Source organism: Rana temporaria, chromosome 3 (assembly GCF_905171775.1).
Source record: "Rana temporaria chromosome 3, aRanTem1.1, whole genome shotgun sequence".
Classification (NCBI taxonomy): Eukaryota; Metazoa; Chordata; class Amphibia; order Anura; family Ranidae; genus Rana; species Rana temporaria.
Window position 1 is genome coordinate 355,673,231 of NC_053491.1, and position 25,543 is coordinate 355,698,773.

General features: G+C 42.8%; 1 protein-coding gene across 2 annotated transcripts; it reads left to right on the plus strand.

Annotated features, from left to right (window-relative positions):
* Positions 1 to 8,175: 8,175 nt before the first annotated feature.
* MTERF2 (mitochondrial transcription termination factor 2) lies at positions 8,176 to 17,521 on the plus strand. Of its 2 annotated transcripts, none has more exons than XM_040345203.1 (2): positions 8,176 to 8,276; positions 16,007 to 17,521. In XM_040345203.1, exon 2 carries the CDS (start codon positions 16,048 to 16,050, stop codon positions 17,224 to 17,226), a length of 1,179 nt encoding a protein of 392 aa, XP_040201137.1. In that variant the 5' UTR covers positions 8,176 to 8,276; positions 16,007 to 16,047; the 3' UTR covers positions 17,227 to 17,521. The 2 variants fall into 2 exon arrangements, with proteins under 2 accessions (XP_040201137.1, XP_040201136.1); XM_040345202.1 differs by having other exon boundaries at positions 8,190 to 8,303.
* The last annotated feature ends 8,022 nt before the right edge of the window (positions 17,522 to 25,543 follow it).

A 25,543-nucleotide genomic window follows, 5' to 3' on the forward strand; every position in this document is an offset into this window, starting at 1 on the left:
GAAAGTCCTTTCACTAGGAATTAAACAGACTAAGCTCTTCAGGACACTGGACACTATTTCCCCTTTACACCCACAGCTGACTCTTAGCCTAGGTTTACACTGCTGCGAATTCAAAATCGCGGTAAAATGCGCGATTTTACCGCGATTTTGCCGCGATTTCGGCCGCAATTTAATGTAAATCGCGGCCCGAAATCGCAAAAAGTAGTACAGGAACTACTTTTTGAAATCGCAGATGCGGCGTCGCACTGATTAGGACAGTGCCATTGCCGACAATTGCCGCCGATTTGAGATGCGATGCGACATGTCAAATCGCATCTCAAATTGTTCCAAATCGTACCCAGTGTGAACCAGGGCTAACACACGAGGGATTGCCTCAGCCCACAGTCTTTAGGATCTCTCTCTCGAAGTCTAGGGTGACCAGACATACCCGGTTTCAGGGGAAAGTCCCCGGATTGAGGACACTGTCCCCGGACCAAGTCTGTCCCTGGTTTTGTCCCCAGATTGGATTTGAACAGGGCCTGGGGCAATTTCAAAGTCAGTCAGTGTAGAATAAAAAAAAAAATCTGAATTACACACCCCTGCTCTGCCGCTCCTACTAGCTTAGGGGGTTGTATTTTTTCCACTATCTGTGCCCCTTTTTGATGATCATGTGCTGGTCGGAGCGGAGGGAATATTTCTTCAGTTTCAGGTGCCCATTCAGCTCCGCTCGCACGTTCTTCTGCCTTGGCTCAAGTCCCAGCCAGCCGCCTGCCTGCTTATGTCCTTGTCTTCCCTGGCGGAGTGATCTTTCTCCGTTCCCCACCCAGTAGTAGCCGGGGCCCAGAGAGTAAAACTTGACAGGCTGTGAGGCGGGCGGCAACGACGATAGGCAGAGAGTCAATGATTGCCGCCATTACCAGTAAAAAATGTCCCCGGATTTCATTTTAAAAATCTGGTCACCTTACTTTAGTCTGTACTTGGAAAATTGGTTGCCTCCTTCCAATTCCCTTGGGACACTTTCTCCTTGTGATTCCAGATTAGATCCTCAGATGACAGTCCCTCTGTCAGATTTCTGCAGCTCCCAGCAAAGCAGGCCTCCAGGTAGCCCACCTAAAGCAGGTACATGGCAGGATGGCCTAAGGGGGAAGCAGCCCCCCTTAAAGGGTCACTAAAGGAAAAATTGTTTTTGCTGAAATGACTATTTACAGGGTATAGAGACATAATAGTTAACTGATTCCTTTTAAAAATTATTAAAAATTGATAAAAAACAATCATATAATGTACCTGCAGATTAGTTTAGTTTTTGCTGTTGTTTCCTGGTTCTCTGATGTACAGAGACAAAGAGCCAATAGATGGCAGTGAAGGTTTTGCAAAACGAAACTGGATTGGTGCTGAGGGGTTTTAATCACATCTCCTTGATTAGTCACCACAGTGATAAATCTCCCAGTACTGTGGTGATCAGGAAATAGACAACCAGGAAGTGTCCAGAACAGACAGGAATTACAGCAACATCAAAGCAAAAACGAACAATGAGGAAATGAAAGCAGGACTGCAGTAAGGTAAAGGAAGCTATTTAGCTAAAAAAAAAATCCTTTAGTGACCATTTAAGCTCTGATCTAAAGAAAAAGACCCTGCTGCCCTTTGTCCCAAAGTATTTATACAGGCTCCTAACTACCATCTGGGCAACCCTCCCCAGGGATTGGCCAGGGCTGTATGAATAGCTGTTGATTAGACTCTTCCTGCCCATTAATTTCCAGAGCTTTCAGGACTAATCAGAGGTAAGAAATCAACCCTGAAACTACTGAAACAGAACAGACCAAAACACAGCCACACAGTGAGCCCAAACGAAATGTGCCTAACAACAAACTGCAGCTCCACTGGATAGAGTGGGATCAACTAAATTTACCTAATCCTAGCACCTAGGAAGGTGCTACAATTGTAAGCACCCCTGTCAGTGATACATGGTTTGTAGCTTTGGTTCATTGAAATATTGGACCTACATTTCAAATGCTTTTGGAAAACATTTTGAAAGGGTGTTTGAAATTTGAATTACATAATGTAGCCCAGGTTTCGTTTGATTGATTTGACTAGTAAAATGCAGCTCAATGCACCCAAAAAAAAGCATAAATGGCTTTTTCACATGGTTCGCAATAAGTCATTGGTGTCAATGGATCATTTAGAATAGAATGGGCCTCATTTACTAACGTATGCGTGTAAAATGTATTCATGCACAGGCTACAGCAGCCATATGCAGAATTTATTAACAAGGGTGCTTTGCTAAAGTGCCCCAGTGTCCAAAAGTATAACAGCTAAGCTGTGGAGTGCCTAAAAGAAAATAGTTAAATATAAAATAAAAATAAAACACTATAAATAAAATCTTAATCTAGTGCATATGAGCAAATGTTCTCACATGTTCGCTCACACATTCAGGCATTTGATTGAATCTTATGCTGCGTACACACGATCATTTTCCGTCATGAAAAAAAACAACGTTTTTAAAAACGTCATTTAAAATGATCGTGTTGTCGTTTTTCCACTTCTGAAAAACGACAAAAAAAAAAATCGAACATGCTGCATTTTTTAACGTCATTTAAAAAAAATGTAGTTTTTCGGGTTGTAAAAAATGATCGTGTGTGGGCTAAAATTAAGTTTTGAACCCGCGCATGCTCAGAAGCAAGTTATGAAATGGGAGCGCTCGTTTAGGTAAAACTACCATTCATAATAGAGTAAGCACATTCATCACGCTGTAACAGACAGAAAAGCGCGAATCGTCGTTTACTAACACAGAATCAGCTAAAGCAGCCCAAAGGCGAATAGAACTTCCCCTTTAAAGTGCCGTCGTACGTGTTGTACGTCACCGCGATTTGTTCATGATTTTTTAAAAACGATGGTGTGTGGGCAACGTCGTTTTTAATGATGAAGTTGGAAAAACATCGTTTTTTGGACATACTGAAAAACAAAGTTATTTTTCATGCCTAAAAATTATCGTGTGTACGCGGCATTACCCTTGCAATTTATCTGTTCTTTTTTTTAATTCAATTGACCTTAGTATATTTTCTCTTGTTCATGCATTTTGCTGCGTTTGAAAATGCTGCATGAATGTGGGGAACCAAGACATCCGGTGTGAATAATTTCTGAATGCATATCAAACACAGCATGCACTTAGAACATGTTTGACATGCCTTCGAGATACTAACACCACAATGACCTTGTACAAGTCAAGCAAAATTTCATTTGGATCTAACTCTGCTGGGTGTGCTCATCAAACCCAAATACGTTAGAAATAAACTGAAAGTGGGAATCAGACACATAAATCTCAAATGCAATTATTAGTTTTTCCCTATAATGTATGGTTCAAAAAATGTACACTACATGTAGTTTGCATGTTCTTCCTTTGCTTGTGTGGATTTCCTCCAGTTATTCTGATTTCCTCTTACACTTAAAAGACATGCTGGTAGGTATATTGGTTCCTGTCTAAATTGGCCCATGTATGCATGTGAGGTAGGAAACTTAAAGGGTTACTAAACCCTCTTTTTTTGTTAAATAATAAACATATCATACTTGCCTCCTCTGTGCAGTTGGTTTTGCACAGAGTGACCCGATTCTCCTCTTCTGGGGTCCCTCAGCAGCACTGGTGGCTCCTCCTCTTCTCGAGTGCCCCGTTGGAGAAGCACTCTCCTTTGGGACACCCGTGCACGCATGCTCCTGAGTCCTGCTGCTGCATCTATTGACACAGACAGCAGGATTCTGCCCCGCTCCCTAGCGACCGTGTCATTGGATTTGATTGACAGCAGCGTGAGCCAATGGCTGCGCTGCTATCAATCTATCCAATCAGGACATGAGACACAGAGCTGGTGTGCTCATTCCCAGATTTTATTGGATTTCTTTTAAAATAGAAAAGAAAATATTGTTTTTTTTTTTCCATTTTTTTTCAATATTTCCCAAAATATACTGTGAACCACATGCGAAAATATACTGTGACCCCCCCCCATGTGAAAATATACTGTGACCAACACGGATCATCATAAGAATATGACTTTTGACTGACAGCAACAAGTTCTACTGATTGGATATTTCCCCCTATAGAAAAAAAAAAAAAAACAGAAGCCATAGCAGCAGCAGCAGCAGTAGCAGCAGCAGCAGCAGCAGCAGCAGCAATGTGATAGTTAAAAGATCACTTACCCAATTTCTCAACTGATTTGGGCAGTCTTGCATGGTGTAGGGGCTAGGGAGCTGCACCAGCATTGTGCAAGGTCATAGGCTCAACTCACCATGGGGCTGCTAGAAGAGTAGCATTTATTTTTTTTTGTAATCAAAAGATGAAGGTACCCCTTATTTTTAAATAAAGAATTCTTTAACAACTTCCCACCCCGGCCACTGTACATATACAGCCGGGCGGGCACTCTCTCCTTCTAAATTAAGGTCACCAGGTTTTTAAAATGAAATCCGGGGACATATTTTTTGTTTACTAGTAATGGCAACAATTAGCACTGTCTGCCCGTCGCCGCCCGCCTCACAGCCTCTCAAGTCTTACTCTTCGGGCCCCGGCTACTCCTGGATGGGGAGCGGAGGAAGATCACTCTGCCAGGGAAGGCGGGTGGCTGGTCAGGATTTGAGCCAAGGCAGAAGAACATGCGAGCGACGCTGATTGGGCATGCACCCAAAACTGAAGAAATATTCCCTCCGCTTCGACCAGAACATGATCATCAGAAAGGGGCACATATAATGGGAAAAATACACCCCCCCTGTGCTAGTAGCCACGGCGGAGCAGGGTGTGTAATTCTAGTTTTTTTATTTTAATTCTGCACTGACTGTCTTTGAAATTGCCCCTGCCCCCTATTAAATCCAATCTGGGGACAAAACCAGGGACAGTGTCCTCAATCAGGGGACTGTCCCCTGAAACGGGGGATGTCTGGTCACCCTAGTCTATGGGAATGTTTTACCATTCTTCCAGAAGCACATTTATGAGTTCAGGCACTGATGTGGATGAGAAGGCCTGGCTCGCATATCAAGCTGAGGTCAGGACTCTGTGCAGGCCAGTCAAGTTCCTCCACCCCAAACTCGCTCATACATGTCTTTATGGACCTTGCTTTGTGCCCTGGTTCGCAGTCATGTTGGAACCGGAAGGGGCTATCCCCAAACTGTTCCCACAATGTTGGGAGCATGAAATTGTCCAAAAATATCTTGGTATGCTGACGCCTTAAGAGTTCCCTTCACTGAAACGAAGGTGCCAAGCCAAACCCCTGAAAATCAACCCCACACTATAATCCCCCCTCCACCAAATGATTTGGACCAGTTCACAAAGCAAGATCCATAAAGACATCAAGTTTGGCCCACCCTTTGCAGCTATAACAGCTTCAAATCTTCTGGGAAGGCTATCCACAAGGTTTAGGAGTGTGTCTATGGGAATGTTTGACCATTCTTCCAGAAGTGCATTTGTAAGGTCAGGCAATGATGCCGCGTACACACAATCATTTTTCGGGTTATTCAGGCTCTAGAATTTTTTTTTTTTTTTTTAACTTGATCATTAAAACGGCCTTGCCTACACACGATCGTGAAAAAAAAATGCTCTAGCAAAGCGTGGTGACGTACAACACGTACGACGGCACTATAAAGGGGAAGTTCCATTCGGATGACGTCACCCTTTAGCTGATTTCATGTTAGTAAAAGACGATTCGTGCTTTTCTGTCTGTTACAGTGTGATGAATGTGCCTACTCTATTACGAACGGTAGTTTTACCAGAACGAGTGCTCCCGTCTCATAACTTGCTTCTGAGCATGCGCGTATTTTTCACGTCGTTAAAGCCCACACACGACCATTTTTTACAACCCGAAAAACGTAGTGAAAAAATAGAGCATGTTCGAAAAAAAAATTGGCCATTTTTTAGAACCCGAAAAATGCTCTGGATCACGATCGTTTTTAATGACGTTAAAAAAGAAACATCGTTTTTTAGAACCTGAAAAACGGTCGTGTGTACGCGGCATTATGTTCGATGAGAAGGCCTGGCTCGCAGTCTCCGCTCTAATTCATCCCAAGGAACTTGACTGACCTCAACCCAATAGAACACCTTTGGGATGAATTAGAGCGGAGACTGCGAGCCAGGCCTTCTCTCCAACATCACTGCCTGACCTCACAAATGCGCTTCTGGAAGAATGGTCAAACATTCCCATAGACACACTCCTAAACCTAATGGACAGCCTTCCCAGAAGAGTTGAAGCTGTTATAGCTGCAAAGGGTGGGCCAACTCAATATCCAACCCTGCGGACTAAGACTGGGAGTTCATTAAAGTTCATGTGCGTGCAAAGGCAGGTGTCCTAATACTTTTGACAATATAGTGTGTGTGTGTGTATATGTATATATATATATATATATATATATATATATATATATATATATATATATATATATATATATATATATATATATATATATATATAAATATATATATTTTTTTATGCACTAAGTGTGGGTAACATTGGAAGATTTGCTAGTAAATCTTTCACGGAGACTTTGCTGAAAGAGATGAAGCCTGGGTTATGACCATAGGCGTGCGCACAGGGTGTGCCGGATGTGCCCAGGCACACCTTAATCACCCCATGCACATTAGTGTTATCACTCTGTGTAGCAGCAGGAACATGGGAAAGATCTCCCTCTTACTGTCTCTGCCAGGGGAGGGCTGGCAGGGGGGGCAGGGTGGAAATCTCCCCCCGGGCTGGTGACACTATGCACAGCCACCGGCCGCCACTACCAAATGCTGTTTTTGCAGAGCAGGAATATGCCTGCTGTAGCTCTGTTAACACAGGTCACGGCCGCTGCTCACCTCCCACTGTGCAGCCATGCCTGTGTCAGCTCCGAGGTAGATGGCTGCAGAGCTGAGCTATGTCTCGTCTCACACATAGCTCAGCCTCAGCGCTGACACCAGCGCTGACATCCCCTTCTCTCTCTGCACAGACACGAGGGGAGATAGAGCTCATCTTCTCCTCCTCCTTCTGAGTCTGCCCCACCCACACTCTCTGGGCATGTGTGGGCACTGGACAGGAAGTTTGAACCCAAAAAAGCATCAGACAGCCTGCCTGTGCCTCAGCCTCCATCCTGGTAAGCTCACCCTCTTTAGTCTCTCCTGCCTCCCAGTGTATAAAAAGGGTGCTCTGTGGACTTTGTTAAAGGGGAGGGGGGGCAGGCTTTGGTGAGCAGAGACCCTCTTTACACAATAGTCCACAGCATGCACCCTTAAATCAAGTTTCCCAGAACACCCCTTACATCAGATCTGATGTATATGGGGTCTATGTGGACTCTGATGTAAGGTGAGTCTCTGTGCGGACTCTGATGTAAGGTGAGTCTCTGTGCGAACTCTGATGTAATGGGGGCCTCTGTTTGGACTCTGATGTAAGGGGGGCCTTTGTGCGGACTCTGATGTAAGGGGGGCCTCTGTGCAGACTCTTGTGATCATGAAAAATCTTAGACTTGTTTTCCTCGATCCATCACTTTTCCACGCTTTATGGGCCACTTGACTGGACTTGCCCCCCAGGCCTAAGGCTGCCAACCCTCCCCTGGGCTCTGCCATAGGAGAAGTGTTTATGCTCTTCTCTTTCACTGTTCTGGCAGGGAGATCAATGTGCCGGGGTCATATATATGTAGACACATACACGCGTGTTTTTGAGCTTAAGGGTGCACACCCTAATGCAATAGGCTGTGCACAACTATGGTTAAAACAGAGGAAAGGTGTGAAAAGAGTAGGTTTTCAACAAAACTATTTTCTCATGTATAACAATAAATTGACATTTAAGAATTAAATACACTTTAATTAGAATGTAGGATGTGGTCTGCAGATAAAGTACAGTATTTTTTTTTATAGTACATAATAAGAAGCACAATGCAAGAGCTCTGTAAACAACCAAGGCAGACTTGAAATGTCACATGTTTATGCATACCCTATCACAGCACAGCTATCTGGACAGCGCTGCAGCCATCTTGGAAAAGGTATAACATTCAAAGGACATCTTCAATAAAAGCTACTTTTAACATAGCTGGCCACAACCACGCCCTAGAAACAGAGAAGGAATTGTTTTTTTACAAAGAAGTTTTAAAAGCTTACAATTCAGTCACGGTTAAAAAAAAAAAAGTCAAACCGCAGTGCACTGTGGGATTGTAGTGTGCTCGTCCCTCTGCACCTATTGGCAACTTTTATTAGGAAACTACAGCTCCCAGAATGACCCGGGGTTTAAAGGGTCCTGACCAATCAGAATGTAGAGTATGTAGTTCCAGTGAAGTCCGGTGGCAGGGGACAGAGGGGACAGGTGAGACTCCTGATTGCTGTGCAGCAGGTAACAGTACTGTATGTTGTACTAGTATAATACATAGAGGAGTCTGTAAAGTATAATGCATAGCTCAGTGTACTTCTCTGTCAGTGTAGCACAAGGAATCAGTCCTGTGTCTGTGCAGAGTGCAGACCCTGAGCAGCTGAACTCCAGGCAAACAGCTAAACACACTCATGTGAAGGGGAGATTTACCTGCCATAGGATGTGTATGTCTGTTTATCCAGTCCTGAGATTTACACATTACAGTCATCTCTAGCAATGGTAGGAGAGCTCACTTTCCTCTACCACCAATAGATAACAATTACAAGCTTTGCTCCCCCCAAAGAGAAGCAGTAGACCAGGGATCCTCAAACTACGGCCCTCTAGCTGTTGCGGAACTACAAATCCCATGAGGCATTGCAAGACATTCACAGACATGACTAGGCATGATGGGAATTGTAGTTTCGGAACACCTGGAGGCCCGTAGTTTGAAGACCCCTGCAGTAGACTAATGAGCCCATATTTCTGTCACTCTGCTCTCTCCTACCATCAGTATGTCTCTTGTTAGAAGTGAAGCACAATTAATTAGCTTCTTATGCTGCTCCTCCCTCTCCCAGTGTGAGCTCTGTACACAGGGTTGCAAGAGGCCGGGGCAAATTATAACCCAACTCTGAGCACAATAAAATGACCATGGTTAAAGCATTGTTACTTGCCTTTTCATCAAAAGCAGGGATCCCCAAACTATGGCCCTCCAGCTGTTGTAGAACTACACATCCCATGAGGCATTGTAACACACTGACTTTCACAGACATGACTAGGCATGACGGGAATTGTAGTTCCTGAACAACTGGAGGGCCGTAGTTTGAAGACCCATGATCAAAAGCAACCCACGCCCATCATGCGGGCCTCTACCTACTACTTTGAACAAATGTGCTCCTTTTACATAACGGGAGAAGTACATCTCATGCTGTTTCTAAGGGCCGCTCAGATGGAAGAAATGCAGTTCTCATAGACCCCAAGGGTGAAGTCTGCCTCCCTCTCCCACCCAGCCATTCACAAATGAATGGAGCAGAGCTACAACTATAGCGCTAAAGTCTATTAGCTAGATTCAGAGAGAGTTAGGCCAGCGTATCAGTAGATACGCCGACCTAACTCGGAATCTGCGCCGTCCTAAGTTTAAGTGTATTCTTAAACTGAAATACACTGTACACTTAAACCTAGGTAAGATACGACAGCCTGCACCGTCGTATCTTAGGGTGCAATATTTAGGCTGGCCGCTAGATGGCGCTTCCATTGATTTCGGCGTAGAATATGTAAATGCCTAGATACGCCTATTCACGAACGTACGTGCGCCCTTCGCAGTAAAGATACACCGTTTCCGTAAGAGATACGCCGCTTAAAGATAAACATGCCCCCTAGGTGGCGTAGTCAATGTTAAGTATGGCCGTCGTTCCCGCGTCGAAATTTTAAAATTTTCCATCGTTTGCGTAAGTCGTCCGTGAATAGGGCTGGACGTAATTTACGTCCAAGTCAAAACCAATAGGTCCTTGCGGCGTACTTTGCCGCAATGCACACTGGGATATGTACACGGACGGCACATGCGCCGTTCGTAAAAAACGTCAATCACGTCGGGTCACCCCCCCTTAACATAAAACACGCCCCCTCAGCCTAATTTGAATTGGGCGCGCTTACGCCGGCTACATTTACGATACGCCGCCGTAAGTTAGGAGGCAAGTACTTTGTGAATACAGTACTTGCCTATCTAACTTAAGGCGGCGTAGCGTAAATACGATACGCTACGCCGCCTTTAAGTTGCGGCGGCGTCTTTGAATCTAGGTATATGAGACCTGCAACACTTACCCCCCCCCCCCCCATCATGTAAATAAAAACATTTGCCTAATGTACATAAAATGCTTGCATGATTGGGGGGAGGGGGTTGCTTTTGAGAGAAAGGAAAGTATAAGTGGTAAGCTCATTTTGCGTGGAACTAGACTTTAACACCTTTGCGCCTAAAGGTAAAACAAATCTTTATGCCTATGCACAATTTTGCAACTTTGACATGTGTTCGGCAAATCGCACATATGATCACAACTACTTTGTGCATCCAGGTGGATTATACCTTGGTTTATATTTCAGGACAAATTGGGAGATATCCATTATCATTTACCATCAAATGAAAGATTTTATATATACACTGCTCAAAAAAAAAATTAAAGGAACAGTTTGAAAACATATCAGATCTCAACGGGCAAAAATCTCATGCTGGATATCTATACTGATATAGACTGTGTTAGGAATGAAAGGATGGCACATAATTTGATGGAAATGATCCACCTCAGAGGGCTGAATTCAAAGACACCCCGAAAATCAAAGTGAAAATATTATGCAGCAAGCTATTCCATTTTGCCGAAATTTCATTGCAACAACTTAAAATGGCCCCAGTAGTTTGTTGGCCCCCCAAGTGCTTGTATGCATGCCTGACAACAAGAGGGTATGCTCCCAATGAGACGACGGATGGTATCCTGGGGTATTTCCTCCCAGATCTGGACCAGAGCATCACTGAGCTCCTGAACAGACTGAGGTGCAACCTGGCGGCACCGGATGGACCAAAAGATAATGTCCCAGAGGTGTTCTTTAGGATTTAGGTCAGGTGAGCATGGGGGTCATTCAATGGTATCAATTTCTTCATCCTCCAGGAACTGGCTGCATGCTCTCACCACACGAGGCTGGGCATTGTCCTGCACCAGGAGGAACCCATGACCCACTGCACCAGTGTAGGGTCTGACAATGGGTCCAAGGATTTCATCTCGATACCTAATGGCAGTCAGGGTGCCATTGTGTAGCCTGTAGAGGTCTGTGCGTCCCTCCATGGATATGCCTCCCCAAGACCATCACTGACCCACCACCAAACCGGTCATGCTGAACGATGGGCAGCATAAAGTTCTCTGCGGCTTCTCCAGACCCTTTCACGTCTGTCATAAAATGCTCAAGGTGAACCTGCTCTCATCTCAAAGCATGGGGCACCAGTGAGGGACCTGCCAATTCTGGTGTTCAATGGAAAATGCCAATCAAGCTCCACAGTGTCCGGCAGTGAGCACAGAGCACACTAGAGGATGTTGGGCCCCTGAGGCCACCCCCATGAAGTCTGTTTCTGATTGTTTGGTCAGAGACATTCACATGAGTGGCCTGCTGGAGGTCATTTTGTAGGGCTCTGGCAGTGCTCATCCTGTTACTCCTTGCACAAAGGAGCAGATACCGGTCCTGCTGATGGGTTAAGGACCTTCTACGGCTCTGTCCAGCTCTCCTAGAGTAAGTTGGAGGAGTTGGACTGCCTGTGAAACCTTTATAGGGTCCAAGTATCGCCTCGTGCTACCAGTAGTGACACTGACCCTAGCCAAATTCAAAACTAGGGGGGAAAAAATGTCACACGCCTCCACCTGAAAAAACATTCCTGTTTTGGAGGTCGTCTCATTGTTGCCCATCTAGTGCACCTGATGTTAATTTCAATTAACAGCAAAGCAGTTGAAATTGACTAACAACCCCCTCTGTATACACCCCTCCCCCTCCTGCTACTTAACTGACCAGATCAATATCCCAGGAGTTCTGATTTAAAAGTGTTCCTTTAATTTTTTTGAGCAGTGTTTGTTTGTGTGTGTGTGTGTGTGTGTGTGTGTGTGTGTATGTATATGTATATGTGTGTGTGTGTATATATATATATATATATATATATATATATATATATATATATATATATATATATATATAATTACACACACACTACCGATTTTGCAGGTTTTCCTACTACTGTGAGAGATGGAATCCAGAAAATCACATTGTATGATTTTTAAGTAATTTATTTGCCTTTTATTGTTATTATATGACATAAGTATTTGATACATCAGAAAAGCAGAACTTAATTTTTAGTACAGAAACCTTTGTTTGCAATTACAGAGATCATACGTTTCCTGTAGTTCTTGACACACTGCAACAGGGATTTTGGCCCACTCCTCCATAGAGAGTTTGTCCAGATCCTTCAGTTTTCAGGGCTGTCTCTGGGCAATGCGGATTTTCAGCTCCCTCCAAAGATTTTCTATTGGGTTCAGGTCTGGAGACTGGCTAGGCCACTCCAGGACCTTGAGATATGTCTTACGGAGCCACGCCTTAGTTGCCCTGGCTGTGTGTTTTGGGTCGAAGACCCAGCCACGACCCATCTTCAATGCTCTTACTGAGGGAAGGAGGTTGTTGGCCAAGATCTTGCGATACATGGCCCCATCCATCCTCCCCTCAATACGGTTTAGTCGTCCTGTCACCTTTGCAGAAAAGCATCCCCAAAGAATGATGTTTCCACCTCCCTGCTTCACGGTTGGGATGGTGTTCTTGGGGTTGTACTCATCCTTCTTCCCCCAAACACGGCGAGTGGAGTTTAGACCAAAAAGCTCTATTTTTTGTTTAGACCACATGACCTTCTCCCATTCATCCTCTGTATCATCCAGATGGTCATTGGCAAGCTTCAGACGGGCCTGGACATGCGCTGGCTTAAGCAGGGGGACCTTCCTCATGATCATTGATGCCCAACGAGGTGAGATCTTGCATGGAGCCCCAGACCGAGGGAGACTGATCGTCATCTCAAACTTCTTCCATTTTCTAATAATTGTGCCAACAGTTGTTGCCTTCTCAAGCTGCTTGCCTATTGTCCCGTAGCCCATCCCAGCCTTGTGCAGGTCCACAATTTTATCCCTGATGTCCTTACACATCTCTCTGGTCTTGGCGATTGTGGAGAGGCTGGAGTCTGTTTGAGTGTGTGGACAGGTGTCGTTTTATACACGTAACAAGTTCAAACAGGTGCAGTTAATACATGTAATGAGTGGAAAACAGGAGGGCTTCTTAAGGAAAAAATAACAGGTCTGTGAGAGCCAGAATTCTTACTGGTTGGTAGGTGATTAAATACTTTCATCATGCAATACAATGTAAATTAATTATTTAAAAATCATACAATGTGATTTTATGGATTTTTTTAGATTCCATCTCTCACAGTTGAAGAGTACCTATGATAAAAATTAGAGACCTCTACATGCTTTGTAAGTAGGAAAACCTGCAAAATCGGCAGCGTATCAAATACTTGTTCTCCCCACTGTGTGTGTAATTATATATATTAAGGGCTTGACAAATTTGCTTGGAATCTAGGAGCCAGCTAAAAAAGTTAGGAGCCAGGTTTTTTAACGACCGACAAAGCTGATTATGGTATATAGACTGGAGTTTTTTTCTTTATTTTATTTTTTGTAATAATAGTAATGGTGGCGATCAGCAACTTGGAGCGGGACTGTGATAGTGCGGCATACAATCTGACACTGGGTCGGAACTAACTGCTACTGACATCTCAAGTGACACTAATACAGTGATCAGTGATAATAATATACACTGTTTTTATTTCCTGTCTTGCAGGGACACAAGACCACAATATACCTGCTTAGGCCCCTTCCACACGGAAACCGATCCACTTGCAGCGGTCCGCCAGCTCAGCTTTCCGCTGAGCCGGCGGATGACAGGTCCCTCTCTGCTCACTGAGCGGGGAGGGGCTTGTCCAGCACCGCTGTCTCTTATGGATGACCGTTTTCATGAGATCTCACCTGATCCGATCCGATTACCTAATCACGCCGATATACGTCGGCAGAATGGCACGGCTGGGCACTATCGCGTATCTGTACGTGTCTCTTTAAGCCCAGCCGCGGGGTCGCGAGCGCCGGCGTGCTCCCGACCCTGTCCGAAGCTCCGGGACCCGATCGCCGCCGGTGTCCCGCGATCGGTCACCGGAGCTGAAGAACGGGGAGAGGTGTGTGTGTGTGTGTGTAAACACACCTTCCCCATTCTTCATTGTGGCAGTCTCAGTGATTGTCTGTTCCCTGATATAGGAAAAGACGATCACTGACGTCACACGTCCAGCCCCGCCCCCCTACAGTTAGAAACACATATGAGGTCACACTTAACCCCTACAGTACCCCCTAGTGGTTAACTCCTAAACTGCAATTGTCATTTTCACAGTAAACTGCATTTTTATAGCACTTTTTGCTGTGAAAATGACAATGGTCCCAAAAATGTGTCAAAATTGTCCGATGTGTCCGCCATAATATCGCAGTCCCGAAAAAAATCGCTGATCGCCGCCATTAGTAGTAAAAAAAAAAAAATATATTAATAAAAATGCAATAAAACTATCCCCTATTTTGTAAACGCTATAAATTTTGCGCAAACCAATCGATAAACGCTTATTGCGTTTTTTTTTCTACCAAAAATAGGTAGAAGAATACGTATTGGCCTAAACTGAGGGAAAAAAAAAACGTTTTATATATATATATATATATATATATATATATATATATATATATATATATATATATATATATATATATATATATAATTTTTGGGGGATATTTATTATAGCAAAAAGTAAAAAATATTGTTTTTTTTTTCAAAATTTCCGCTCTATTTTTGTTTATAGCGCAAAAATTAAAAACTGCAGAGGTGATCAAATACCACCAAAAGAAAGCTCTATTTGTGTGAAATAAAGGACGCCAAGTTTTGTTTGGGAGCCACGTCGCATGACCACACAATTGACAGTTAAAGCGACGCAGTGCCGAATCGCAAAAAGGGGCAAGGGCATAATGGTCCAGGTCTTAAGTGGTTAAAATTAGCACTTTGATTTTTCATGTTCGTGTCCCATAGACTTGTTTGCATGTGTTTTGAACAAATCCCCCCAGCTTCCCTCTCGTCACAAATCCCACCCCCCCCCCCCAAATCCCATCTCATCACAAATTCCCCCACAGCTCACCTCTCATCACAAATCCCTCTAGCTCCGCTCTCTGTACAAATACCCCCCCACCCCCGGCTCACCACCCTTTCTGTACAAATCTCCTCAGCTCACCTCTGTACAAATCTCCCCGAGCTCACCTCTCTGTAAAAATTACCCCCCCCCCCCCAGCTCGCCTCTCATCACAAATTGCGCACACACACACACACACACACACACTTTCTCAGCTCAGCTCTGTGTACAATGGTCTCCCCTCTGCTAAACACACACACAAACCTTACCTCTCTCCACATATTCCCCCTCCCCATAGTGCACTCCTCTATGAATGAAGTCTCTGCAAAAGTTCTCCCTTGTTTTCACAGTGACTGGTCCCTCACCTCTTCCTCCATCACTGCACTCTGTGGTACATGCAGGCTTTTTTTTTCTGCAAAGTGCAGTGGACCGGAGAGCTCCCTCTACTGTAGCACAGAGCTGAGGGGGTGTTTCAGGGCTCCTTGACTACAAAAGGGCTCCTTGTGCTACAAAAGCTGAGTAGCGACGGCAGGCAGGGATGGAAGCTTCCTCCCGAATCACTGCAGCAGCTGAAGGTTGGGATCAGTAGCACTCACCAGTGATCGAGGGCAGCAGCCTGGAGTACCGAGCACTAGCACAGAGAAGCCAGTAGAGGAAATGCGCTGTGCAAAAAACTTCCTCTACTGGCTTCAGTTTTAAATGACAGACAGGAGAGGGCTGCCAGACGTTCTGGAATGCAGTTCCGTCGCGTTCCGGCAGAAAAAAAGCCCTGTGTGTGTGTGTGTGTGTGTGTGTGTGTATATATATGTATATGGTTGTTATTCTCTTTTTATTCTCTTTGTATATTGCCTTTCTGTTTTTTTTCTGCCCATATTACATGCTGCTTTTCTTCCCCCTTTTTTTTTTTTTTTTTTAGGATGAATTTAAGATTGTTGCCTTGAACACTACAAAGCAGTTATGTTGAAGACTTTTGCCAGTACGGTTTTAAGGTGCCAAAATGGGCTGAGGAGGAGCACTTTTCAATGCAGACATTTGTATGTACCCATCATGGTAGTTAGTAGGATATATACTTCAAAATCAAATACAGATGGGCAAAACATTGGAGAAGAAAACCAAAAAACAATTGAAAGCCTCTACAAATTATCCATCAATATTAAAAAGATTCGCCAGTTAAAAGGTTGGGTTCTTTGTAAGGAGGTGGCGTATGTAGAAGAGACGGCTGATATCCTGAAAGGAATGGGAGCAAACTCCATGACCGTGGCCAATATTCTAGAGTCTTGTCCTGAGGCTTTTCTACAGGAGCCTGCAGAGATCAATGTCCAAAAATCCATCTGGAACTTGGTGTGTCCCAAAGATCAGGAGCTGATCACCATTATTGAAAAGTTTCCCGATTCTTTCTTTGGTTATAAGAGTTTCAAAAACCAACAAGACAACATCAGGTACATTCAAGACCTAGGACTCAGTAACAAAATAGTTTGCCGGCTGTTAACAAGCGCTCCACAGATCTTTTGTAATCAGATAGAAGACAATAAGAAAACAATTAACGCTCTAAGAGAAAATTACTGTAGTCTGGGAGGAACAAAGGAAAACTTTAAAACTTGGTTAATGAAATTGTTAAGTCAAGATCCATTTGTGCTCTCAAAGTCCTATTTGGCTTTTAAGGAGAATGTGAAATTTCTACAGAATTTAGGTTTTAACGATGCAGAAGTGTTAAAACTTTTGTCCAAGCTTAAAGGTTTTATTTTTGACATGACTTGTAGTAACATGGAACTGGGTATTCTGTTTACAAAAACCACCTTTGATTGTAGCGCTGAAGAGCTAAGGCTGCTAGTTATGAAATGTCCGGCTCTTATTTATTATTCAGTTCCACTGCTTGAAGATCGATTGAAATATTTACTCCAAGAAGGTGCTTCTGTAAGACAAATTAAGGAGTGCCCCAATGTTTTGGAGCTTACGCCACAAATTGTACAGTTCAGAGCAAAAAAAGTCAAACAGTTAGGCCGGGAAATAAAGGACCAAGGTTTGGAGGTACTTAACGGGACTAAGAAAGATTTTGAGTCCAATTTTGGCAAGTTGCAATTCAAAAGTGAAAGACCCTTGTTTAATCCTGTTGCCCCATTGAATGTGGAGGAATGATGTGGAACTGCCAGTTTACATGGAAGGAATGGAAGTTGGCAAGCTGTAAAACGCACCATGAACTGATATTTAGTTGAGAAAGCAGACCTTTCTGTAAAAAAAAAAGTGGAACTACTTTATAAGAAAAATAACATGACATACTGTATACTCTGTTCTGCCTGTAGAATATTTTTTCCGTTTCTTTAACAGAACAAGCTTTCCAACTAAAGTGCTAGTATAGTGGCACAAACAATATAACACTGGAGGGAGGCTTACAATATTATTAAAAAAAAACCTTTGCTTTAACTTCTTAAAATGTGTGTAAACCCAAACAATAATTTTCAGTTATTAGCTTAATTTTGTTTTTTTAAAAAAAATTCTATATTATATTAAGGAGCCTGATTAGCCCTCCCAGTTCTTACTGGGACTACCAAGTAATTAGACTTTTTCAGAATAGACTAGAACTAGGGGGTTGTTTTGAGTAGTTAAAGGATCAGTGGCGGTGCGTCCATAGAGGGCGCCGGAGCGCCCTCTATGACGTCCTGGACTTTCAGTGGGGATATCTGAATGATGCCTGCAGCTACAGGCATCATTCAGATATCCATCTCTTCAGCCGACGAATCCCTGCACCATAAGAACGATCATAGCGGCGGTTCCGCCGCTTGATCGTTCTTATAGGCGGCAGGAGGGGACCCCCCCCCTCCTGCCACCATCCGGTGCTTCTCCGGGCTCTCCTTTGCCATCGGAGACCCGGAGAAACGATCCGCCGGCGTCCGATTGAAACCATAGAGTAGACTGGTGACCAGATGGTCACCAGTCATCTCTATGATCGTCGGAGGCCCGGGCGCGATGTTATGACATCACGCCCGGGTCCTGGAATGTAAACACAGCCGCAATCGCGGCTGAAAGCATTAGATCGGTGAATTTTTTTTTTCACGATCTAATGCTTTCCAGCCTGGAGGAGAGATGTGGGGTCTTAATGACCCTGCATCTCTCCATAAAGAGTACCTGTCACAAACTATTCCTATTACAAGGGATGTTTAAATTCCTTGTAATAGGAATAAAAGTGATAAAAAAAAAATGACAAAAAAGAAATTGAGTAAAATAAAATAATATATATATATTTTTTTAAACGCTCCTATCCCCGGTAGCTCGCGTTTAGAAGCGAACACACACGTAAGTCCCGCCCACATATGTAAACGCCGTTCAAACCACACATGTGAGGTATCGCCGCGTGCGTTAGAGCGCCAGCAACAATTCTAGCACTAGACCTACTCTGTAACTCTAAATTTTTAACTTGTAAAAAAAAAATAAGCGACGCCTATGGAGATTTTTAAGTACTGACGTTTGGCGCCATTCCATGAGTGTGCACAATTTTAAAGCGTGACATGTTAGGTATCTATTTACTCGGCGTAACTTCATCTTTCACATTATACAAAAAATTTGGGCTAACTTTACTGTTTTGTTATTTTTTTAATTCACAAAACCGTTTTTTTTCCCAAAAAAGGCATTTGAAAAATTATTGCGCAAATACTGTGCGAGATAAAAAGTTGCAATGGCTGGCATTTTATTCCCTAGGGTGTCTGCTAAAAAAAATATATAGTGTTTGGGGGTTCTGAGTAATTTTCTAACAAAAAAATTATGATTTATGCATGTAGGAGAGAAGTGCCAAAATAGGCCCGGTATGGAAGTGGTTAAGGTGATATTATTCCGCCTCCGACTTACGTTTCGTTGGTTTACGTCTTCAGGGGGCGTGCCCTGAAGACGTAAACCAACGAAACTTACGTCGGCAGCGGGAACCTGATCACGTGGTAGTCTGACATCCTCTCTGATGCTGTAGGAGATAGCAGAGTCTGGTGGAACGCACACCAGCCACGGAGGTGGGAGCGAGGGGTCTGCAGCCCCTTTTAATGTAAGAGGCTATTTGGCATCTCATTTTTATGTTAATTTTTAAACAAATAAAAAACAGTATTATCCTATGGGCTTTTCCGTTTTTTATATCTAACCTGGGATGCTGAGAGTGAGGCAATTGGAAGTTTTCCTGTCAAACCAGCATGTGTGCAGGCACAATCCTGCTAAAGTAATATCTGACTCTCTTTTTCAATAAAGAAGTCAGATACTTCTGGTAAGCGCATTCTTATTTGTGCACTTTTGGGTGGCCGAAGATAATGTTTGGTGGCGGAATAATATCACCTTAAGCAAGAATACAGTTGTTAAGATCTTTTATTGGATTTACTGCAACGTAATATTGGGACTATAAACATGAGACAATATCACGTACTGCACTTGTGTTGATGCACTATTGATATTTATTCGTTTGGAATAATATTGATTTATTACTATATATATTTACACTCATGCTAATAACTATAGGGGTATCTGCTAGGTATTATCCTGTAGTTGAGCGCCCTCTAGATTTACATTCTTTCATTGCAAAGTTCACACTTATCACAGAGGAGCAGCTTTAAATGTATTTTTAAATTATTTACTTTGGCGCTGAATTTATATTTACCCGTACCATAACAGTCATTCCCTACTTAGACAACTTGCTGTTCATGGTACCGACAAAGCAGAAACTGCTGGAGAATCTAGTGGTCGCCCAACAGTGATTAACCCAGTTGGGTTGGATCAACAACAGGGAAAAGTCGAACCTCATTCCCCCACAGGAGATCCTGTTCTTGGCCTTCATAATCAGTTCAACAGAACAAAAAACCATACTCCCACAAGACAAAATCGACCATCTGGGTCAGCGGATAGCGCAAATACAAACAAATCTCCCTATCACGATAAGGGAAATAATGTCAGTCTTGGGACTCATGACAGCCTCCATCCCGGCAGTCAAATGGGCCAGGTTCCACCAAAGCCCACTCCAGTCATTCCTCCTACAAAATCTAGTAGGAAACGACTTGGAGAACAAGGTGTACCTACCAGAGAAAACAAAACAGGCCCTCTGGTGGTGGAGAAACCAAAACAACCTGCAAAAAGGTCTGCTATGGAACCCCCCCGACTACGCGCATCTTAACTACAGATGCCAGCAACCAAGGATGGGGAGCCCATCTAGATGGACAGTGGGCATAGGGCACTTGGAGTCGCCTAGAGAAAAATCGCTCATCCAGGAGAGATAGCTTCGGTGCAAACACCTCTTGTGGTCCCTAGCTGCTCACCTCACGGCTGTAGCACGGACAGCCAAACAACCTTGGATATGTATTAGGTAGTACAAGAGACTTGTTTGTAGCTGGAGGGCTCAGCACCAGGTATACATATAAAAGAAACAGCAAATGGATATATGTCATAATACTGTGAGGACACTCCTGAGTGTAATAAATCACATAGCCATGCACTCACTCAGAGGAAATTAATAGTGGGCCTTTCTCCAACAAACCCTGAGTTCGTAAGTAATCCTGTATGTCTTTTCCTCTGGCTTCCCAATGTTATGAGATGCATCGCTCAGAGGATAATAAAAAAGAGAAGAGAAGGAGGCACATTGCATAATCTCGTGATTGGAACGTATTTAATGGTAAAAAACACAATAAAAACACTCATTTGTTGCAGTTCTGCAGTACAAAACATCTACAAGCAGCGAGCTCGTCTTTCTGCCGTCAGAATATGCTCAGTCCAATCCCAACGCGTGTCGTCACACCACGTGACTTCATCAGGGGAGTGCATGGCTATGTGATTTATTACACTGACCAGATGCCTGAGGGACCGCCTTTTAAAGAGCTGGAGGTGATGTGTTTCCTGTCCAGGGAGGAGCTCCATCTCTCAAGGGCTGTCCTGGAAGACTCCTGGAAACAGAGTTACCGGTAAGTCTAACTCTGATTTTCTAGTCTTCAAATATGCCTGACCCAGAGGATTTAGAGGGAAAAGAAAAACAATGGCCCGAATTCACAAAGCACTTACGCCAACGTATCTCGAGATACGCCACGTAAGTGTAAATATGCGCCGTCGTATCTATGCACCATGCCCATAAACTGAGATACGCCTGAAAATAGGCTTCATCCGACCAACGCGGCAATAACATGGAAACTTTTTTTTGTTTTGGTCTTTTTTCGTTTATCAAAAAATTCAAAGACCCATTGGTGAATTAATACCACCAAAAGGTTCTATCTGTCTAAAAAAAATTCTAACAATTTTATTTGGATACAGTGTTGCATGACCTTGCAATTGGCATTCAAAGTGCAGAAGCACTAAAAGCTGAAAATTGGACTGGGCAAGAAGGGGGTGAAAGTGCCCGGCACTGAAGTGGTTAAAAAATAAAATACTTGTCCTCTTCTTTTTCAATACTATGTTGCATCTTGCTGCAGCTTTTATCCTTCAACCACTTCTTGCCGGCATGCACTTGAGCGATGGCTGCACATAATTTCTCAGAGTGGGTTTCCTTATGGTGACGAAAGTGGGCCATGCCTGCATAATTGTGTTAAAAAGGCCACCTGAAATCTCTATCAGACAGGGTGGAAATACTAGAACACAATTGGTAGTTGGGATGGACTATTTTTACCCTATAAGTATACATAACAGGAACAAGAACACTTATGCCAGGATCAACAGATAATATTTTTTATGTCTGCAGCTTTTATTAAAATAATAAAAATTACCCTGATATTAAGATATTTAACATATTGGGTTTGCATATAGTTACAGATTTTAAACCTTTATGGCTATAATATATTTTTTTTCCTCGCACAGCGTTGCTACTGTGTAAATAATTATTTGCATTGCATTATGGGCATTCTGTGGAAATATGTATGCGACGGCAGCCTCTGGTGTACCCTCTGGGATTACTGAATTAGTATGGATAAATTACTCATTGACTATCGGTGCCCTTCGTTAATCTTTATGACGTTATCAGGTCACCGGAGCCATCGTATGGTCTAATGGATTATTTTATGATTGGAGCCGCAAAATATGATGTATTCCTTTATAAAACTGGCAGATATCTCAGTTAATTATAAATCTGGATGACGTGGCAATTGTAAACTGCCTGGAGCATCTGCCTTCACCTGCTGAAAATGATGGTGTTTTTTACAGTATGTGTTGCTGATCTCTGCAACTGGGTCTAGCTAATTACATTTACTGGCAAGTGATCACATATCCAGAAAATTGTTATGCAGTCATGCCAATCCACCTAAGGCAGAGATGTGTTGGTTTTCTATTAAATGCTTTAATTCCACATTCTGAGACACTAAGTGGCCCTCCTAATACCACTGTGTGGATCACTGCTAAACTCTTGGTAAACAGCTAAATACACAGAAGAAATACATATAGGGAAGCTGATTAACCTGTCAAATGTACTTTTCTTCATCCAGTCCTATGATTTATTCAGCTCTGCCACAGAGGACAGTCCTACCTGGCAGGGAGGGGACCTGATCTTTCTCTGATGCAGTTCCACTTTCACTTTCAGTTCTCCTCCCCACCCTCACCCTGTGACCGGAGAAGCAGCACACTGATTCGCTTATCCCTTTCTCACTCTGTTTTCTCCTCCTATCAGCATAATTGCACTGCAAGATGCCCAATAAGCTCCTTATGCTGCATCTCTTTTCCTCTCACTGAGTTTTCCCCATACAGGGACTTCAAAAGCTGATACCAAGCATGTTAATGTACTTGCATAGTAGGGTTAAACAAAGACACCGGTCCATCCAGTTGTGTGTGTGTGTATGTATGTATGTATGTATATTATATATATGTGTGTGTATGTATGTGTGTGTGTGTGTGTGTGTGTGTGTGTATATATATATATATATATATATATATATATATAGTATGTATGTGTGTATGTATGTGTATATATATATGTATGTGTGTGTGTGTGTATGTGTGTGTGTGTGTATATATATATATATATATATATATATATATATATATATATATATATATATATATATAATTTGTCTTTTCCATTTCCTATATCTCTGTATAGTGCTTTCACCAGGATGTCCATCTGAAAGTTGTTTGAAGTTATCGACACTTTCCCCTGACACCACCAATTGTAGAAGGGAGTTCCACATCGTTACCTCTCTGATAGTAAAGAACCCCCTACGCAGTTTAAGGTTAAAATACTTCTGACCCAACTTCATTGAGTGGCCGCGTGTCTTCTTTAGTGACCTGAGAGTGAAAAGTTTTCTCCCTATGCTAGAATCAGGATTTAAAGATTTGTAGATTATGGCTCCTTCGAGGACTGTAGTGGAAACATTTGTATATTGAGACCATGGGGTCAATTCACTAACGTTTACCGAATGCGATAGCGCGGTCACGTTACTAATTTGCATAAACAATTGCATGTGGTTAATAAAGTCCAATTCACAAAAAAAAAAAAGATTATGCGGTATTTACAGCAAAGTGAAGAATGTGCCAGTAAATAGCGTAAAAAAAAAAAACATGCAGTAAGTTCTTAAAGCGGGCTTCCAACCACAATTAGCATTTTTTAAATGTATGTCCTTTCATCATGCGTTTTTATAATATAAATCCGGTCACTTACTATTTTACAATCCACCGTCGCACCACATAGTTATTGAAAAAAGATAGTTTATAAAACTATGTTCACACCGCTGTCATTTTGCTTGTGTGCATTGTGAAGCCCACAAGCACTTCCTGGAAGTCTTGGATGGGGAGTGATAATTGGGTAGCGCAGAGGGAGATGATGTCAGAATCCTAGGTGATTCCAAAGGCAGATTTTGTGGGACTGCATAGCAACAGGCATTTCCAGATGAGTAAAAAAATAATATTTTTTTCTTTTTTTAGGTCTAATGAGCACGATAATGGAAAAAAAAAAATTTGGGATGGAAACTCCACTTTAAGTCCAATTCACAAACAGAACAAAGAGTAAAGAGATATGCTGTATTTACCACCACGGTTTTGCTGTCAGTATCACATGCAGCTGTCGATAGACATGTGCGTTCCCGTTCGTAACGAATGGATTTTTGTACAAATTTGTTAGTTTTTCGTACATTCGTATCAATTCGAACATTCCAAAAGCTGAAAGAACCAAAATACGAAAATTACGGAATTACGAATAACCAAATTAACGAACAAGCGAAAATACGAACGTATGATTGGACAATCTTACTAAAATACAAAACACAGAAAAAGCAAATGAACGAAAATGACATCTATAACGAACGATTTGCATTCCGTATTTTAAATCCTTTGTCTGTTCGTATGTTCGTATTTTCATTTGTGTGTTTTGTAAATCCGTTTCTTTGTCTGGTCGTAAATTTGTGTACTTATATCGTTCTTTCGAATAGGCACTGGGCAGTGTAGTTAGTGAGTGATTACTTAATATCTTAGCCAATCAGCTTATCTGTTTTGCTGAGTCACATTGTACAGTGTAAAGCCTCGTACACACGATCCGAATTAAAACAAACTTTTTTGTGGATTTTTGTCTGAAGCAAGTTGGCCGGACTTTTGAAACCGAAAAAGTTTGTCTGATAGAGCGTACACACGGTCGGATTTTTTGGAAAACGCTAATTTTGACGTTTGTTGGCAAAAAGTCCGACCGTGTGTATGGGGCTTAAGAGAAAGTATATCTTAATATGGATTAGCCGCGTGTTGCTATGTATTTTACGAAAGTACAAAGTTACGAATCCATTACACGAAAATTATTATCTAACAAAATTACAAATTTCGAATCAACGAAAATAAATTGGACAGAACTACGAATCATTCAGTATAAACGAAAATAAAACTGTTACGAAAATACGAAGGGGTCCGTTTGGAAAACTTGCGTCTTACAAAATACGAACGGGTCCGAATAGGAAAACTTGAGTCTTATGAAATTACAAATCTTTACGAAACTACGGAACGAGACAAAACGGAACAAAAAAGTACGAAAAATTTTGTTGTGCACATGTCTAGTTGTCAGAAACAGTCTGGGGATCCCCTCCCCCATAGCTGGTTGCTAGGGAGCAGGTCGGGAAGCCGGCCACCACGTCCTTAACAACGGATAACAAATCAGCTGTCAGGGGGTTCGCCTGATGTATGCTGTTCATCAGTGCATGCTGTGTCAGTGATGACACAAAGGGGCGGTGCCACCAGATGATGTGGCCCCGCCCCATAGCTATTTAAGAAGTGTTACAAGGCGGGGCAGGCAGATCACAGGGGCGTTAATGGAGAACAGACCTTTTTTTTCCCGCGACCGGCAGTGGCGACAGCATCATGATTGACAATGGATTTGGATCTGGATTTGCAAAGACATTTGGTCCACAGTCTATGGCAAGCTGTAGTCATTATAGGACAGGGGTGTCAAACGCAATTTCATTGCTGGCCATTAAGGTTGCCCTCAAAGGGCCGGTTGCATCTGTAAGACTAGATGTCCAGAGCACCCCACCCTCCCTTAGCTCAG

Bases quoted from the DNA above. Each gene is read 5' to 3' on its own strand.
- MTERF2 (XM_040345203.1), top strand. From the start codon at position 16,048: ATGTTGAAGACTTTTGCCAGTACGGTTTTAAGGTGCCAAAATGGGCTG.